Source organism: Balearica regulorum, chromosome 18 (assembly GCF_011004875.1).
Source record: "Balearica regulorum gibbericeps isolate bBalReg1 chromosome 18, bBalReg1.pri, whole genome shotgun sequence".
NCBI classification, from domain to species: Eukaryota; Metazoa; Chordata; class Aves; order Gruiformes; family Gruidae; genus Balearica; species Balearica regulorum.
This window is the reverse complement of record NC_046201.1, coordinates 8,806,881-8,825,524: the sequence shown is the minus strand read 5'-3', so window position 1 is coordinate 8,825,524 and position 18,644 is coordinate 8,806,881. Positions and strand designations below refer to the sequence as shown.

The window sequence follows — 18,644 nt, the reverse complement described above, 5'->3', positions numbered from 1 at the left end:
TGCTCAGGCTGCTGATCCGGGGGGGCCGATCCTTTGGACAGAGTGAGGGAGACCATCCACAGCTCTGCAGATTCTCCCCAGGGTTCCCTGGTTTTGCTCCCTGCAAATATCCTCAAAGTTGCTTCATCCTCCTCCTCCAGCACTGCTTAGGCCAAAGCCCAGCAGATGTTACAGGCACGGATGGGACTGGCCTTGGGCAGAGCAGCGAGCCCTTTGCGGGCGGCTGCTGGTGGAAACGTGCCCTATCAAACCTGGCTTGGCTCGGCCGAGGGCTGCGGTCCCCTGATGTGACTCAGCAGACGAGGCTCCCAGACACCGTCCGCTCGGCTGCGGGCTCCCGGCAGGCTGCTGCAGGCTCCCGGCTTCTTGGTTGACTCGGTACATCAGCAAGCAGAGGGCTGTGCTCGGCACTCGGAGAGCTTGCTTTCCTTTTTTTTTTTTTTTTTTTTCTTCCCCCCCCCCTCCTGTTTGCTCAGCACGTACTGCACCAGACTGGTTCAGATTCACTGCAGCCATTAACCACTCGACCAAAATGCTGATGGATGAACCTGCTCAGGGAGAGCAGCCTTAGCGTGTTTAATGGCTGGCTGGAGCTGTGCATCCCGCTGCCTCCTTCCTTCCTTCCCTTCTCCCTGCCTGCGCAAACCCGTATCTGCTGAGCACCCTGAGCTGGGGCAGCTCTGCGGCTCAGCCTCCCTCCTGCCAGGGCAGCCTGCGATGTGCAATCGGCTGCTAAAATCAGCGTGGGTCGAGGCTTCCCTGCCCCTCTCTCGGGGGGAACGGACCGTTGTAGCATCATGCCCATGGCTATAAAATGAAGCAGTGGCAGAGCAGGAAAAGAAGTCTGGGAGTCTTTGTTGCCATTAACTACTGGTAGTGGTTCCCCTTGTCTCTGCTGGCTCCCATCACTGAAAAAAAAGTTAATTAGTGTGTCGCTGTCTGATCTCATCCCCATCCCCAGCTTGTTAATGGATGAGGCAGCGCTGTCAAAGCGATCCCCTAATGAAAAGCCGTTGGGTGGGAACTGCAGCATCGCTGGGACTGCTGACTCTTGTTCTCACAAGAAACAGTCAGAAAACTTCAATTCTCTAATGAGTGTTTCCGTCATGGAAATGGCAGATGGCAGCGACGGGGCAGGGTTTTCAGTGCTGGTCCCGAGCCGCTGCTGGGATGCTGTCCTGGCCAGGGTGCTCTGGAGATGGGGAGGGTGGGTGGGCAGTGCCAGGCGCTCTGTCGGGCACAGCAGCCTGGCTGGTTTGCTAAGGGTTAACTGCAGCTGGTGGCTCAAACAGAGCAGGTTCAAGTGGGTGACAGTGGGGAAAGAGGGGACAACTCTGGAGGTGATTCGGTCAAGGGGGGGCCTTGTACTGGGAGGTGCCCAGCTTGTCCTGGCCAGGGCAAGTCACGCAAACCCTGCCTGTCCAGGACAGTGTGCTGTGCTGTCACCCAGATAGCAAAGGCACGAAAGGGATGTCACCTGCCTCTTCTGCAAAGCTCCCAGCACCTTTCCTCTGTCCCGTTCCCCCCTGTCGTTGTCCATCCCGTGTCTGTTCCCCCCCGTTCCCCCCCCCCCCCAATCTGTGGGGGCTCCCGGCACCCTTGGACACACCGGGCAGCAGAAGCACAAACCACCCGGCTCCTGGCAGGGACCCTCTTTAAATTTAAAGAAGTCAGCATCTCCCCCTCTAATACCTCCTGCCTGCCTTCCCCTTGCTGGAGGGGAGAGGGTGTCTAATTAAGTCTGGCTTTAATTGGCGGCTGTGCTGGCTGCCTCTGTGCTGCCGCAGGGCTGGGGCTCCTGTCGCAGTGGGGAGGGATGCGGCGATGCGCTACCCCTCTTTACAGCCTGGGCAGCAGCGCAGGCCCCTGCCAGCGGGATGTGGGGCTCTCCTGCTGGACCCACGACTGCTTGGATGTGCCCCAGCTCTCACCCGGTGCAGCCTGTGCTGATAACAAATGCATCGTCTCTGGGAAGCGCGGCAGGATGTGTGCCACCGCCCTGGGGAGCCTGCGTGTGTGTCATGCCCTCCCCTCCATCCCAGTTGTGCGGCTGGAGCACAGGGCTGGTGGTAGGACACGGTGTGGGGCACAGTTGCGCGGAGCTTTACGTTGTGGCCCCTAAGGCAGCTCGGGAAGGTCGGTCCCCTGCTCGGTCCCCTGCTCAGTCCCCTGCTCCCCTGCCCAGAGCCAGTGCACCGCTGGAGCAGAGGCCACAAGGACTCTGCCTTCTGAAGAGCCCACCCACATGAACGGCTGCCGGGTAAGCCTCCGAGGCGAGAGCAGGCTTTGCCTGCCCCTGCTCCCCGCCCAAGGATGCCATCTGGCCTGGCCGTGGCAGCAAGAGATGTCCCGGTGTTGATGCCTCTGGTGTTTGCTTGCTGGAGGCCAGAGCAAGAAGGGGGAGAGCACCAGACGAACCGGCTGGGTGCAATGCTGGGGGTGCTGCGCCGGGCTGTGATGGTGCCTGCAGGGATGGGCACTGCGAAGCCGGGACTCCTCACCCTGCCGTGGGATGTGCCGGTGTTTTTTCTCATCAGACCTGGCGCTGCCTGACCCCTCGCCGGGGGCTGGATGGTCCCGGAGCTTCAGCGGGGCTCTGGCCGCTCCGTGGCTCGTCCTCGCTTGCAGCAGTGATGGGGAACTGGGCAGATGCTCCCTGTGCTCTGGGGGGGGCAGACCTGCGAAGCGCTGCCCCCGTATGAGACACGGCCCCGTCAGGCACCCCGGGGCTGGCAGGACCGTCGCCTGGGGCAGGAAAACTGCTCTCATTCTGTAGCAGCCACTTCTCTGGCTGGCAGGAGGATGGAGAGCCCCAGCAGTGGGGTGGAAGGGAGCTGCCGACATAGCAGCTGCTTTGCTTTGCTAAACTCTGCCCAACGTTGTTGTTGGGTTGGTTTTTTTTTTTTTTTTTTGAAAGGCTTTTTCCTTCCCCTTTTCCTCCTGGCTTTTCTCTTTCTGGCTGGCTGTCTCCCATCTGCTTTCTTTCCCTCTTGCAATGTCTTGCATCAGGCTTGGAGCAGAAAGTGCAGCCATAAATGGCAACATGCAGGGCCCGGGAGTTTAATCCAAGACAACTTTCTCCCCCTGTTTTGCAGGCTGGGATCTTCCCTTTTCCCGGAGCTGGAGTGGGACACTCATTTGTCCCTATCCTGCCCACAGATGCCGGGGCTGTCCCTATGACCGAGGAAAGGGAGAGGAACGCACCAGCCCCGTGGACTCCTCGTGTCCCTTCTGAGAAGGGAAACTCGTTACTCAGAGGGGTTTGTGCTGGGGAGGAAATGGCCAGAAATGAGCTGAAAACCAGATGGGGAGCCCGGCCTCCGTCTCCTGTAGGGCTGGGAGTGGCGGCAGAGCCCACGAGGGGGAAATCTGGGGGATGACACCAAGCTCCTGCATCTGAGCTGTTTTCCCCTGGGTGACTTGGGGCCGTCTGTGGTTGGTGCTGCCCGTGCCCAAAATGTCCCTGGAGGTCTTGTCCTCGCTCCTGCTTTGGTGCAAAGCCTCTGCTGCTGCAGTCAGCTTCAAGCACGGGCATCCCACTTGTTGGCTATGGAAGCTAAAGGGCAAAAGCATGTTTCTGAGGATCCAACAAATGCTTCAGCTCTAAAGCCAAGAGTTGCCAAAAGCCAAGATAGATGTATTGCCATGTTGGTATTTAAGGTAAATGACTTGTTGGATTTTAACCCTGCGGTGGCAGGCGCTGGGCTTTCCAAAGCCCCCGGCAAGCTGTGCAGAGGTATGATTCAGATGTAAGCGGGCACGGGATGTGCTGTGGAGTGGGCTGGGTCCATCCCGCCCGCAAGCGGGAGCAGGCAGGGAGTGCAGGGCATGTTCCCGGCCCCGTGTGGCCTCGGGGCCAGGCAGCTGCTGCCGAACGCATCCTCTTGCCGATGCCGGCGGTAATGCGATCTTTGTTTGCCACAGCAGCTGGCCTGGGCGGCTCATGTCAAGTCTCCTCCAGATGCTCCTGGATAATGACATGCGTAGTCTCCTTGCAGTGCTTCTTGTCACCTTTTTTTTTTTTTCTGCAGGGAAGCTTTCTTGGTCGGCATGCAGCCGTGGAGGGATGCTGGCTCATGGGCTGGTGGCTGGAGCACTCGGGTCCCTGATTCTCCAGCAGCTCCTGCTGCCATCTGGCCCTGGTCCTCGCTTCTCTCACTCCCCACTGCTCAAAACAGTCTCCCTGTATTGCCTCTGAGCTGTGCTTTGCGTAGAAGAGCAGTGCCGGGGTGCCATAGTGTCCTCTTTGGTTGCCAAGTCTCCCAGCGTTGCCTCAACTCCTTCCTCCTCCGTCTTCCAGCTGCAGGACACTGCCCTGCTCTCATGGAGCAGCCCCTGGCTCAGCTGCTCTTGCCCCACGGCTGCGAGAGGAACTGGCACAGCAGCACCCACTGGCCACAGCAGGGCTGAGGAGCCTTGAAATTTGGAGCAGGCTCCCTGGGGGTGTTGGGATGCTCCAGGCAGGGAGGGCTCTCCTCTCCGCCCCGGCTGGCAGGGGCTGCAGGCACAGCCAGGCTCAGGGCGATAGTTTTTCAAGCCAGCCTGGAGGCTGCTCCCAGCCCGGTGCTGGTATTTCACTGCAAGGCCAACGGACACCATGTCCTCGCTCCCTGCCCACGCGTATCCTGCTCCGCGGCCGCCCTCCCGGCGCAGAGGGGAAAGGTTCAGCTGAGAAGCGTTTGGGCTGGGAGAGGGCAGGGGAAGGAAGGTTTTGCATGGGGCATTGAGGCCATTCTGCGCTCAAAGCTGATGTGGGGCTGAGAGGGCAGGGAAGTCCCAGCTCCAGGATTGCAGCGGGGGGGGCAGGAGGGTTTCAAGGGGCTATTTATTCCCTGGTGATGGAGAAGGCAGCTGGCAGAGCAGGCCCTGCAAGCGTTAACGAACTGAGCGTACCGTGTGCTGTTCCTCCTGTCTCTCTTCCTGCTGTCCCTGATCTGCTGCATCAGCATCCCGGGCAGCTGCCTCCAGCCCTGCCAGGACACCCAGGCAGCCGAGCCCGGTGCTGGCCGAGCTGCTCCCCCTCACCGACGGCTCCTCGCAAGGGTCCTGGTCGCGTGGGAAGGGGCTGCTGCAGAGGGCAGCTCATGAGCTCCAAACCCTGGCTCCAGCACTGAGCACTGAAGATCTCTGGTGTTCCTCCCTCCAGCAGCCATGCCATGGTTTGGCACACGGATCGGAGGCACCGTGGGCTCAGGCGCCGTCCGGAGACTTGTCTGCGTGTGCTGATGCTGCCGGGGCTGCGTGGTTAAGCACAGGGAGGGCTCAGGGGTGTTTGTGCTCAAAGCTTTTGCCTCTTTCCAGATACCACCTTTGGGTCCCTCACCTGCGTCCAGCCTCGGGCACACGGGACAAGCGGAGGAGGGTGAATGCGGCCACGCAGCGCTTTCCAGCAAGGCAGAGGTGCGTGGGACGGAGGGCTGGCCTGGGGAGGGCGGCACAATGAACAGCGCGCCGGTGTCCCTGCGTGGATGGGACATCGTCCTGGGGTAGCAGCGGCCATGGAGGGGGCGAAGCCTGCCCACTGCGCTCCCTGGGGTGGTTTGGGTGGGCTTTTGATGGCTTGGTCCGTTTAAAGCGGAGAGAATTAGTGCTCCAGGTGCAAACGTGCTTCTCGGCTGAGCAGGGAGCGATGCCTAGCTAGGGGGTCAGTGAGAAGGGTCACGATAAGGCAGCCTGGGTGGCTCTGGTGGGGGGGGCGATGGGAGCGAGTGGCCCCGGCGAAGCGGACAGACGGGGATGTTGAGGCCGGGGCTGCAGCGTGGGGGGAAGGGAGGTGCTGGCATCTGCCTCTAAGCCATCCAAGCAGAAAAATGTTGGGCTGCAGTGAGCTACTGGCTGCCACGAGCAGGGGGTTCCCAGCACGGCCATAGCCGCGGCACATTGCATCGCCTGCCAGCCTGGCATCCCCGGCTGCTCCTCGGCTCCCATCAAATGTTTCTTCCTCTGGGCCGGAGCAGAGATATTTTCCTTCCTTGGAGGTTTGACACCCAAATTTCGTATTTGCTTCCACTGTTAAATGCTCAACAATGCTCAGTTCCTAACGCCTGGGCAGGGAGCAGAATAAAACGTCCCTTCTTGTGCCAGGTCTGGAAGGGTCGGGTCTCCCTGGGGGCATCCTGGCTCAGAGGGAGAGACGATGTGATGGGGAACCACTGCCCCAGGCTCATGGCCAAGTCCCCGGGGCCAGGGCTGGGCATCCCCTCCCCGCACCCTTCCTGAGGCTGCTCCTTTGGGTGCTGTCCCACTCCCAGCCATCCCTGGGGGAATCCCAGGTGTCCAGCAGGAAGTGTCCATGTTTGGAAGCATGGCCCAAAATAGTGGTGGCTGCTGGGGGCGGGGGTCTCGGCGACGTGTCCTTCTGGGGAGCCCGAGAGGAGGGTGGCGAGAGGAAGCCAAATGGCTGTGAATAATGCGCATTCCTCACCGATGACAAACTAACCTAGTTCTGGGTCAGGGCTGCGTACTGCGCTCCAGCAGTTTATCTAAAGACGTGCACTGCAAAGCCAGCGCTCGGCTCTGCACAGGGTCCTTGTTGGACCATCTTTGTTTCCCTCAGGTTTCCTTCACCCCAGCTTTTTCCCATGTCCCCTCGATAGCGCGGTGGCTTGCTGGGCTCCCTCTGTGCTCCTTCTCTTCTCTCCCCTGTGCTTTGCTTTGCCCTTTGCATGCCAGCCCCATCACTTTGGATTGGATGTGTGGAGCTGAGGAGGATGCAGGAGGATGCATGCTTTGGGAGGTGACCTCCAGGCTCGGTTTGCAGAGGGTTGCAGCCAGGGTACTGGGTGCTGCGCTTTGTGGGAGGAAGGCATGTACACGGGGGCATTGCTGCGTGTCCCTGTCCTATCTCCAGAGCTGGAATGCTCCTCTCCCTCCCTGCTTGCCGTTTGCATGACTCTCTGCTGTGTGTACCGCAAGGGGAAGGAATCTGGGCTTGATAGAGCTTGTTGTAGCTCGTAGGAGGCAAGCAGCCCCCAAAACTTCCAAAATTTCTTGGCATTTAAAAAAAAAAAAAAAAGTGCTGTTTAGTCACTGCTCCTGTCTGTGCTCCAGAGAGCAGCCATGCCGCCGCAGCGCGTGTGGGCAGGCATTTCTTGGAGGAACAAGGGGCTGGGGTCTGCAGGCAGGAGCCAGCGGTGTCCCGGGAGGTTTCTGCCAGGCAAGGCTGGGAGGGCACCTGGGGGGGTCCCAGCACGAACACCCCAGCACGAACGCCCCAGCACTGGCTTCGACCACTGGTCCTGGCTGGCGAGTGCTCCTCTGCTCAGAGCAGCCGCTTGGCCCGTGGCTACAAGGTGGCTTGTGCTGGGATGGCCCATCCAGCCTGGCCTGGGGACACGCAGGAGAAGTCCCCGCAGCTTGTGGCTTGGTCCCCGGGCACAAGACTGTACCTGGGGATGCCGGGCTACCAGGTACTTCTTGAAAACCTTAATATTCCTTTGACTATGGCAGGCACTTGCAGTTCACAGCCTTTGGGTGGGACTGCAGTAAGCAAGGCCAAATCCCCCTCCACTGAAGAGTGAGAAGAAAGCAGACTAACGAACCTCGCTCGTTAGCAAGCATCCTTTTGGCCTACTCCGTGAAGGAGGCAAGGAAGGGGTACCCAGCCCTCGCCTCGGGAACTCTGGTCTCTGTCCTGTGGGCTCTGGTGCCCTGGCCGAGCACGGGTTGTTTAGCACAGCACCTTCTCCTCACGGCTGCTTTGTTTTTAACTCCTCCAGGAGGAAGATCTGGACTCAGAAAATGAGAAACTGGTGGTGAGAGAGCCAGAGGATGAGGACGGTGAGTGCCGAGCAAGGCAGCACCCTGCGGGAATGATACACATGGGTTTGAGGGGCTGAAGCCCTGAGTGCTTGGGGATATTCTCCTTCCTCTGGGAAATGCAAAGGAGATTCCTACCCTGCCAGCAGCCCGTTTGCTTCCCCTGAAGCCCTTGGGCTATTTGCCGTGGGGTAGCTTTGTGATGAAGCTGCCCCAAAAGCTCCTTCTTTGCATCCAGGACAATCTCCAGGGGCTTTAGTCAGAGCTGTGTTTAACTGATTAGCCAATTAGTTGATTGGAAAATGATTAATTGACTAATTGGGGTGACAACTGCTGTGCTCATAAGAAAATGAAACAGATGGTGCCAAGCAAGAGTATGTGTCTGAAGGGGACTCTGCTCTCCTGAGCAGCCCTGGAGATGCTGGGGTGTTCCCAGGAGCCCCTGCCCGGGGTGCCCGTGGGCAGCCAGGGCAGCAGGAGAGCTTGGGGTGTTCCTCCTTCCTTGCCCCACTTTCCGCTTGCCCTTTTTTAGGTGCTGTGTGGCAATCCCCTGGCTCAGGAGGATTACGCCTAATGCCACAGAGAATCGAATTTTAATTCCGGTGCCATGCCTGCAAGGTGGGGGAAGCGCCTTTGGAGACAGGGTTCCCAAAAGACACTTATTGCACCCCATCAGGCTTCCTCACAGCACTGGTGATCGGGGATGTTACTGTGCAGGACTGTCGGAGACCTCATCTGAGGAATGATGGACATATCCTGCCAAATGGATGCTCAGTAACGCTTCTCTGCCAGGGTCTGCCTCCTTTGGTTCAGCCCTGTTTCAGGGCTGCTCCAGCACCGCTGTGCATCACCCCGAAGCGGCTGTGGCTTGGGATGAGATGATGACGGTCCCTGGCCATGGGTCATTGCTAGCCCAGCATCCTCCTTAAGCATCTCCTGCAAACAGCCACCAACTGCTCTTTTGAATTATTTATACCATTTCTGAGGTGTTTTATAATGAGACTGAGTAAAGCTCAGTCTGATGATGAGGAGGTGCGCAGCTGGGAATAACAGTGGTGCCCTGGCTTTGCTGGGGAGCAGCCTTAATCCTTCCTTCACCGTTTCTCCTGCACGTTGCCTGGTTCTGGCCCAGCTCAAGCCACTGAGCTGCTGCTGCTCAGCAAGCCCACGAGCAGAAATTCCCTTTGGGCACACGGGGATGGCATGGGCAGTCCATCACCATTCCATCCCCGGGACAGGGAGCTGGCAGGGAGGAGGCAGGTACTTGCTGCGTGCACGGGGTGTGCTGGAGCGAGCGTGTTTGGAGCAGAGGTGCGTTCAAGGGGCTGCTTTCATCCTGCGAGCTCAGAGTCGCGGCACTGGCAACGCAAGGGCAGAGAGGTGAAAGACAAATGTTTTCTTTAATATGAACTCACGGAGGCTCTGAGGAAGTAGGTCACCTCATATTTCTGTAGTGTTTTCACTGTCCACGTGAAAAACCAGCCTCCCTTTTTCCGTGTGTTTCCTGAAGTTTGTTTTCAGTCTGCAAAGAAAATTCCTGAGCTCAGAAAACATCCAGTGGTTTCCAAAGCCGCACGCTGGCTCCTTTTTTAACCACAACATGTGGGCAGGGAGATGGGAAGCCTCCTAACCTCCCTCTTCCCTTATTCTTTTCTGGTGGGGTGGCAATTAAACTGCCCTTTTTGGGACAGGCAAAATCCCAAATCTCAATTTACTTGGCAGAAAACCACATGAGGGAAATGATCTTAATTGTCCTTGAAATCAGGCGAGCTATACAAAGGTAACAAAACGGCTCCTGCTCTGTGTCAGGGTAAGAAACAGGATGTTACACCCTCTTTTTTTTTTTTCTTTTTGTTTTTCTCCTTAATATCTCCCAAAGCAGCAGCCAGCTGAATTTTCTTTCCGTGCACTTCTATGGCCACCCGAAGGGCTGATAAGCCGCAGCATTACTGTTTGTTTCCAGCTGGCCAGACTTGTTTGTCTGCCCATTCGGAGGGTTTTCCCACCGAGGGAAGTGGGATATGGCCAAGCTGAATGTTTGGGGCTGCAGGACCGGAGCATTGGGGTGCTTGTGTTCAGACACTTGTGAAGATGCTAGGGAAAGGGTCTGTCTCGTTGCTCCCCTGGGAGCCCCAATGGTGTTTTGGGATTAGAGAAACACTCTGCATCAGTAACTGAACAGTAATCCACCCGGACTTCCCAGGGAAGCTCCCCAAGATCAGGGATGCAGAGACGTAGAGAAGAAGGGAGGAAATGTGGATATTTGCAGGGAGGAGGTTTCTGTTAAATTCCCAGCCCGCTACCATGGCTCCGGGCACGCTCCGTACGCTAGTGGCAGCGACCTTGCAGTGCTCGGTACACTCAGTGCCATACCTGCCCGTGCAGCCTTGCACAGCTTGTTTTTGAGATCTCAAGTTTCCCCATCTACAAAATGTGGCTCTGACTTGTCTTTTGCGTGGGGGTCCCCGAGGTCTGCGAGAGCTCTGGCAGCAGCTGAGTGCATGCGTGAGCTTAGGGTTGGAGAAATTGCTAAATCAAGCGGCTGACCTTGGACATAGGGAGAAAATCCTTAAGGGCAGTATTGACCAGAAAAATAGAGGGAAGCTGCTGATGCTGAATCCTTCTGGGTGTGAGGAAGGGAGGAGAGGGGCTGTGGGGTGGTTTTCATTTGGGCAGGTGGAGGAGGAGAGAATTTCATGAATGTGGTGCCCGCAATAGCAGTGGTGAGGATTGGAAGAGGCTTCCCAGGTGGCTGGGGGCAGGGAATGGGTCCATGGGTTACGTACAAGTTGGGGCTTTCTCTCCTGCCACAGAAGTCGGGAGTTTCACCACTTTGAGGTCTTGCTGGTGCTGGGAGGTATCATCCTGGATATCTGGTTTGTGGATAACGTACAATTTTTCAGGGCTATGCAGATAATACAATAATACCTTCCTTTTGTGGACCCCTTAGAAGTATCCCCAGGGCTCCGAGGGTCGGTGGAAACAGCAGATGTTTCTGGGTGGATGGGGAAACAGCAGTGCTTGACGTGAAGCAGCAGAGTCCTGCAGTCCTTGGGAGATAAAGGCTCACAGATAAACAGCCCACAGATAACCAATAAAGGCAACTAACCAAAGCAGCCGCTCTTCCTGGGCTGCCCTTTGGATTGACCTCCACTCCTGTTGTTTTCTCCCATCTGTAGGAAGATAAAGCAGGGGAGAGGTTTTTAAAAGCAAATAGCACTCGAACAAAATCCGATTGGAAAAGGATCAGCTTTGGCTCACAGTCCATGAGCTTCGGTGCTCTAATTAGCACAGGGTTGAGGCTGGCGAGCTGGGTAGAAGAGCACCCAGGCCTGGAGAAGGAGACCTCAGTTTCCTCTTCAGGTCTGTCAGCTGGTGACAGAGGGACTTGGACCCAGCCGTGTTGGTCCTCCTGGGGCTGCCTTGGCTCAGCTCTGTTTGCAGCCCCGGGATTTGCAGTGTGACACCTCCTTTTTTCACAAGCTTTGTCGAGGGCTGCAGGAGCTGCTAGGCTGCGTGGCCTGAGACAGCTCTTCTCATGGCACTATCTGTGAGCCCCAAGCATGGGAAAGGGCCCCTGGATGAGGAGAGGGAGGGAGGAGGAATGCAGGTCTGGAGAGGAGAAGCAGAAAATGCTGCGAGCTAATCAGGACGGGATTAGCATGTCTTCATAAGCCAAGATGGGCCTGCAAGGCTTTGAATGCAAAGAGAGCAATAGCATATGGTTCCCGTGCTGTAGGATTTATTTGCATCTGCTTCCAAGCAGGCCTGCTTGCTCACAGCAGTCCTCACTGTTTCCAGTGCTAGCTGCAGCTGGGTCTCCTGCCGTCCTCTGGCCAGCAAGACCTTGGCTGTCCACTGCAATCCACATGCCTTCCCCGACACTGCCCAGGCTTTCTGGAAACCGGACCTGACTGGTGGTGATCATGGGGTGATCTTTTTGGGGTGATCATGGTGTTTAGGGTGCATGCGTGGCAGCAGGGCTCAGCGAGAAGTTCAAGGGAACAAGCCCAGTGCTGTTGATCATTGCTCTTGGGAGGTCTCTGGCTCACACAATCTCTTGCTCTTCTTTGTTTCTCCCTCTCCCACTCTCCAGCTGCAGATGAGACATTCTCTTTTAAATACAGTCCTGGAAAGCTGAGGGGAAACCAGTACAAGTCAATGATGACCAAAGAAGAACTTGAGGAAGAACAAAGGTAAGTTGAGTTTCCTTTTTCTTCTTGACTAAGGCCATCTGGTTGGCATCCTCTTGAAGCAAGCCGGGTGTGTTCACACCTCTCTTCCCCCCCAAACTACCTTGGTAGCCTTGGGCTCAACATCTCATTGCACCATGGTCCAGATCTCTCCCACCCAGGAAAACATGAGAACAAATAAAGTTCATGTCACTGTTTTAGGAGATGAAGACTCTGTGACCCTATATACCCTTGGAGCTGTTCAAGCTCCTTCTCTGGATGCTTAGAGCAAATTTCCTGGCTGATGCAAACTGATGTAGTTCCCCTGATCCCATTGGTACCACGTTGATTTACATCTGTTGAGGACCTGGTCTCTAGCTGCTTCCCCTCCTTTTACCCTGTGCATAGTCTCCAAACTGAGGACTTGGGCATAGCTCAGAAATACTGGAGCAAAGTGAGTGACTGTGGAGTTTTAAAGTTCACTGTGACGAGGCTAAGACTGGGAATGTCTGTACCTAGGGCTGGCTCTTTGGCTGTAAGTGAGGGTGGGGATTTGCCATGTAGTGGCCGTGGTAGAGAAGGAGAATTTACCATCTCGCATTTTTTGCTAAAGCTTCCTCCTGAGCTTGAGCCCTGCCTGAAGAAAGGAAGACCCTGTCCTGTTACCAAAACCAAGCTTTCTAGCTCAAGATTTCCAAGCCTATAGGAGGGAAATCAAACCCAGCCTTGCACCTCAAGCTGCAAAGCCCTATCCAAAGCCAGTCTGTGCTGCCAGTGGGAAGTCTCTGCTCATGTGCAACAGGAGTCCTTCAACCCACAGGCAGCCAGAGCCCATGCTAAACCAGAGACACCAAACTCTGCAGCCGACGGCTTTGCCCTACAAGCAAGCTCTGTGGCAGGCTGCTCCCTGTGTGCAGCTCGTACCCTTCCCTCTTGGGTGAGCTGCAGGGAACCAATTTCCCCGTGGTGGCTCGAGGCAAGCCTGGGAGATTTTGTTCTCTCTGCTGCTGTTCTAAGGGCTATGGGACTCAATTCCTTGCCCAGTGGTGTGTACCACCTGGGATGATGGGGGGGAATTTGTCACTCCTTGCCTGTGATGCTGTGGTTTGAATGCCACCACAACTGGCATGGTATAAAGGCCTGACACGGATTAAGTGGAAACTTGAGTGCAGCAGGGAAGGCAAGGATAGAGGGATCACACCTTGTCCCTGGGTCAGACGTGATCCTGCTGGCAAACCTGGCCTCGAGGCCTCTGGGCAACATCTTCATGTTGCTGGCGGCTTGGCTGGCCAGGCTTTCTCTCCATGGCATGAGCAGGGCACTGTGGTACACAGCGTAAATCCAGAGACCTGCCCAAGGGCTGGCACTGACATGTCCTCACTCTGGTCCTGGGGGAGGCTCTGGTGGTGCACAGGGCTCCGTGCAGGCTGCCTTCGCTAGCTGAGTCTGCAGCCATTCTCTCCACATCAAACCCAATTTTCCTGACAACAGATGTCTTCCCTTTCTCCCCTCGTTTCTGGGCTCTCTAGTTGCCCTCAGATCTTGGACTTCACCTGCCTTATAGCACTGCTAGGAGCAAAGATCTGCAAGCACTGGGAGGTCAGCAACAGAATTGACCTCTGGTTTCCTCTGGCAGTGGGTTGATTCTGCATTAGTGACATCAGGAAAAATGTTTTCTTTCTTCCTTTTGTTATATTTTTATCGTGCCTGAAGCTGTAAAATGCTAAACAGGTCTGTCAGTGTCATTGTATTTTCACTTGGGGAGAGTGGTGGTGAAATGAACTGAATGAATGTGAGTGAAACCCATGGGGCTCAATGGGAATTGCTTTTCAGGATCCTGCTAAGCACCAGTGTAAAAGTCTACTTGCAGCAGGCAAATTCAAACCCTTTGCACCAGCAGTTCCATCCAAACCAGCTGAGCAATTGCTGCTCAGATTTTCAGGGCCAGGAGTCCTGTAGGGCCTTCGGCTGGTTCCTCTGTGGCAACAAATGTTCCTGCTGTCACCTGGCCTGGGGACACTGAGGGGACATTGCCTACAGACAGCAGTGGGATGGGGGCTTTGTACTCAGGATGGTAGAACTGGCTCCAGGGGGTGGTGGGCCTCTCCTGGGCATGTGGGATCTCCCAGGCATTGCTGCTCACGTCTGTCTGGAGCAGTCCCAGGGCAGGACAGTGCACCTAGGACCAATGGACAGTGCCTGGACGTTGGGGTCCCTCGGAGGCTCTCAGCAGCCTTCCACACCAAGAGCCATTGGCAAACATGTTTTTCCTACTGCTCCTTTATTTTCTTCTCTTCCATATTTGTGGTGTTTGTTTCTTTAAGGCAGCTTTGTGAATTATTTTTGTCTCGCTTTGTTGCTGGCTTACTTTTTTCCCCCAAAATCTTCATTGCGGCACCAGCAGCTCTTCATTTCAGGCCTCGCAGGTGGTGTAAGGGGGCAGGGCTGCTGCCAGGTAAGCTCCCGGGCAAGCTGAGCGCAGTGGCTCAGCACAGTCCTGCATCCTTCTCACTTGGCAGAGTCATCCTTTTCCCCAGCTCCACATACCCTGAGCATGCTGCCGATCTGCTGTGACCCAGGTTTGCCACCTTTATGTTGCAGGATTGAGCTGACCTCTGATCTCACATCTCTGTAGCAAGTACCTTAGGTCCTCGGCCACAAACATTCTTGCAAATCTTTTTGGTAAGGACACGCTGCTTCTTAGAAGTAGTGGTACCACTGATAACATGTGCTAATGTGTTGGGGTTTTGGGTTGGTGGTTTTTTTTTTGCTTTTGGGTCTCATTTTCTGGGGGAGGGTTTGTCTCTGAGCTGCAGTTGACTGCCTGTCCCACCTCACTCACCACCTCCCTCTCCCTTCCCTCCTCATAACAGATTAATGAGTCCGCTCCCCTCTGCCTCCATCTCGCTTTCCATGAGCACCCCAGGGGCGAATGGGAGCTCTCACGTTCGGATGCTCACCTCTTCCGTCTTGGATGCCTGAAGTTGGACATCCCATGACCACTTCTGTTTCCTGATTTGGAAAATTAGGGCTGCTGAGTGAGTGGGTAGTTAGTCCTAAGGTGTGCAGCCAAAGCTGACACTGGCTTAGTCTTTGCTCTTAGCCCTGTCAGACCTCCGGTTTTCCCAAGAGGTTCCTGTGTGAAACAGCTTGTAGGCAAAATTCCCAAAAATGCAATAGGGTCCCTCAGACCCCCTTGAGGTTACTTGTTGTGGTGATTGGTAGTCCATGAGTCCTATTTTGGGGACCGATGATTTTGGAATTACTTTCTTTTTCCAGGAAAAGCTGTAAGACTTTAGACAGGAGAGGACGGGCATGCAGTAGATTGGGTTATTTAACCTAAATCCCACTTCTGCTCTAACCTGCATCACTCCAGAAGTTGTGGTTATCTTGCCTGGTATTCACTTGAGTCTTGTGGCTTCAAACCAGTGCTAAATCTGGACTAAAAGGGGAAGGAATGTGACCTTTACTGAGTGATGCAACTTCCTGCTTCTGGTTACTTCAGTCTTAAAAAATAGAGAGACTTTTCAGTGAGGGAGGAGGACAGTAAATCTAGTTGGCAAACACATCTGCTTGGGTGGTGGCTGTGCTTGATCACACCTGCAGGGTTGCCAGTACTTCTAGAACAGCAGCACGTGGTGTTTGCTCCTTCTGGGCAGGAAGCGGAAGAGTGTAGGGGAAGGATGCAGCCCTTCGTCAAGCCAGCACAGTGTATTCCCCAAATCCTTCTCTTCTGCACCTGAGGCTTTTGGTCATCTGTTGCCAACTGTAGCTGCGATGGTGCAAAGCACTCGTTAAGGCTGAGAAATATGACTTGTAGTGGTGTAACTTGCCCCCGTTCAGACAGGGCTGAGTTGTGTAGGCATGAGACGCAGCCCACAAGGGCTGAGCACCTCGTGCAGATGAGGGAGGAAGAGGAAGGGCCCTCCAGTGTCCTGACCAAGTCTTGGTTGGCCTTGGTGATGCCAAGGGGTTGAGCTGTCTGTGCTCTGACCTTGCCACTCTTCACTAGGGATGTTGGCTGGAGAAAGGAGAGCAGATCCCATGTGATGGTCTGTGGAAAGGTCTCTCCTCTCTGTCCCCTCTCTCATTTCTGGGGTTTAGGAAGAGGTGGGGGTGGAGAGCCAGAATTTGCCCCGTGGGGCCTCAACTGGGGCACCCTTGCAGACCCCCTGAGCGAAGTCTGAGTGAATGGCACCAAACTGCTTGGACATGCTCCACTGTTTGCTGGTGCACTCATGGATGGAGCAGGTGATTCCCCAGACTACAGTCCAGCCTCTGTAAGACTGAGAAGGTAGGGATGGCTTCCCAGGTTCCTTGGCTAATGGGCTCAGTTCCCACTGCCAGATGACCCATTCCAGGAGTAAATTCTCCCCCTGCCTCCCAATCCTCTCCTCTCATTTCCTGGCCAGCCATGGGTGGGTTGGGAAGACACTGCTTGAATCCAGGTTAACCTAGGGCTCAACTGCAAGCTGGAATTCACGCAAGGAGAATTGGATAGCTGCAAGTGTTGCACTCAGTCCTTTTCCTGGTGGTAATTTAGCAATGGAAACCTGTCTCCTCCCCAGCTGGGTTCAGAGTACCTCTTGGTTGTGAGGCACTGAATACATCCAGGCTTGGACCCTTGGAGTTTCAGCAAAGATGCCCTGGATGGACCCTGGTTCTAAGGGAACGGCAGAGAGGAGAGACCTTTCCCTGCTCTGCCAGATGTCCCGGGTCAAAGTGGGGATGCAGCTGTGGCTTGAGGGACAACTGTGCTGAAGCTCAGTTTTGAAAGAGACAATGCTTGTGATGACAACTCTGGAGCACACAAGGGCAGGAAGCAGCTGCAGGGGTTTAATGACTGTGTTGACAGACCTTGACCTATTTTGAACATCTCCACTACTGACCCTCCAAAAATAAGTGGGTGGACTGGGCTGGGGGAGGCTGCATTTCAGGAGAGCTCTCCATTGCATCTGTCCCTGTCCACCCCCTGCATTGCCATCACATAGCCCTAGCTCGCTTGCTTGCTTCCCCCCTCTGTATAGCATGGGATCTGGGCCTCTCTTCTGCTAACCTTCACCCCCAACCCAGCAGCTTTGCTGTCCTGTCCTGTCCAGCATGGTGCTACTTTTGGATGAGGGAAGCTGGTAAGTTTGGGCTTTCTTTGGGGTTTTATTATTTGTTTGCTTTTCATCTTCTGCAGCACGATAGTTGTCCTGGGCTGAGGGAGGAGGAGTAGCAGCAAGGGACTGCAAAGCCTAGGGCTGTGGGACTCTACAGGTCAGGTTGGTCACTGCTTCACTGCGGCCACCAGCCATGGGGATGGCAGCGATCATGGGCAAGGCTGCTTTCAGCTGCAAAACACCCAGAGTATGAGGCATGTTTCCTTCCCACCTGCGTCTTGTAGGAAAGGGGCACTGTGTGTTAGGAGGTCCCTGCTGAGCTCCCCCTGCTCTGATGCTCCTTCTGTAGGTGCCAGACTCCGCCTGTATGAGGAGAGAGTCTCCTGATGGCCCAGTGCTGTTCCCTGCCTCCACCATATCCCCTGGGAAAATGTCCTCTGACCTACGAGATGTCAGTGGAGTTGAGCTCTGGCCCTATTTATAGAGCATCTGATTGAGTCATGAGTCCCCCGGCAGCTTTAAAACCTGAGCAACTCAGGATGCCTCCCTCGGAAAACCAGGGAAGAGGAGGCGAGGAAGCCCCTTCCCCATCTCCTCCTTTCCCATCCCAGAGAGGAAACTTTTGCAAGCTCCCCCGCAGCCGTTGCAGGGTGTGACTCTCTGACCCTGCCCTGGGATGAGATTTAGACCAGACAGCAACTCTGTCTTTGAGCTCCTGGGTTTTTTCTTTTGGCTCAGGTCCTGAATTGTCCCAACTTGTGGCTGCTTCTCCATGTCTCCCTCACCCAGTGCTCACAACTTGTCTTCATCTGCTTCTGCTTAATCCTGTGCAGCATGGGCAGCTTGCTGTTCTCTATCTGCTAACTCTCTGAGAGCCTGGCTCTGCCTCTCCTGCAGCCAGGGGAGACCAAGGGCTGTGGGGAATTGGGGCGTCACGCCAGGCTGGGCGCAAACTGGTAGACAGCGAGCTGGAGCACAAACACTGAGCCATGGAGGAAAGTGCAGGCTGGCCCATCCACGGCTTTCCCCCACTGTTGTGGCATTAGCTGGGGGGGTCAGGAGTGTTGCAAGGGCATGGGCACAAAACTGAAGGAGGTGATCGTGGCCTTTTGGTTGAACTGGCCAGGAGGTTGAGCCACCTTCCTGGCTGTGCTCTGGTCTTTTTGGGCATTGCTGCTGTGGCTGGAAAATGTGGGAGGATTCTGCCTTGAAACAGGGTGGGTGAGGTCTGCTCAGGGGGAGATGCAGTCCCTGATCAAACTGACTCCTCCCGGCCCCTATCCTAAAGGCGATGGGACTTGTCACGCCTGGTCACCCAGGCTCCAGCAGCCTCGACTGCTTTCCTGGTGTTCCTGAGGAGCACTGGGTATTTCCCGAGGTCGTGTGTACTTTTCGACTTTTCTGTCCTACTGGAGGAATTTCAGATTTGTGTTGATAGATGCTCCCTTTGGTACCTCTCACTCTCTCACTCTTTTCTAGGCATTGACTGTCTCTCCCTGTTCTACATTTGTCCTCTCTCTCCATGTTTTACCTATTGGCTGAAACAACTGGCCCACACTTCTGGGACCACCAGGAAAACTTAGATTTAGTATGTCATTCCTCATATTCT

The 18,644-nt window shown here is 55.5% G+C and overlaps 2 protein-coding genes across 7 annotated transcripts in view; both read left to right on the top strand.

The window, feature by feature from the left end:
- ST6GALNAC1 (ST6 N-acetylgalactosaminide alpha-2,6-sialyltransferase 1) overlaps positions 1-18,644 on the top strand; it is a 282,118-nt gene that overhangs the window by 226,619 nt on the left and 36,855 nt on the right. The gene's annotated exons all lie outside the window — the stretch shown is intronic.
- LOC104641389 (uncharacterized) overlaps positions 1-18,644 on the top strand; it is a 29,968-nt gene that overhangs the window by 2,644 nt on the left and 8,680 nt on the right. For 2 of the 6 annotated variants that reach the window (XM_075770953.1, XM_075770956.1), the window contains exons 2-4: positions 5,302-5,400; positions 7,719-7,779; positions 11,861-11,954. In XM_075770953.1, coding sequence (XP_075627068.1) covers positions 5,302-5,400; positions 7,719-7,779; positions 11,861-11,954 — 254 coding nt within the window. Of the gene's footprint in view, positions 1-5,301; positions 5,401-7,718; positions 7,780-11,854; positions 11,955-14,531; positions 14,613-18,644 lie in introns of all 6 variants that reach the window. The other 4 variants (XM_075770952.1, XM_075770954.1, XM_075770957.1 and 1 more) reach the window with 3 other exon arrangements.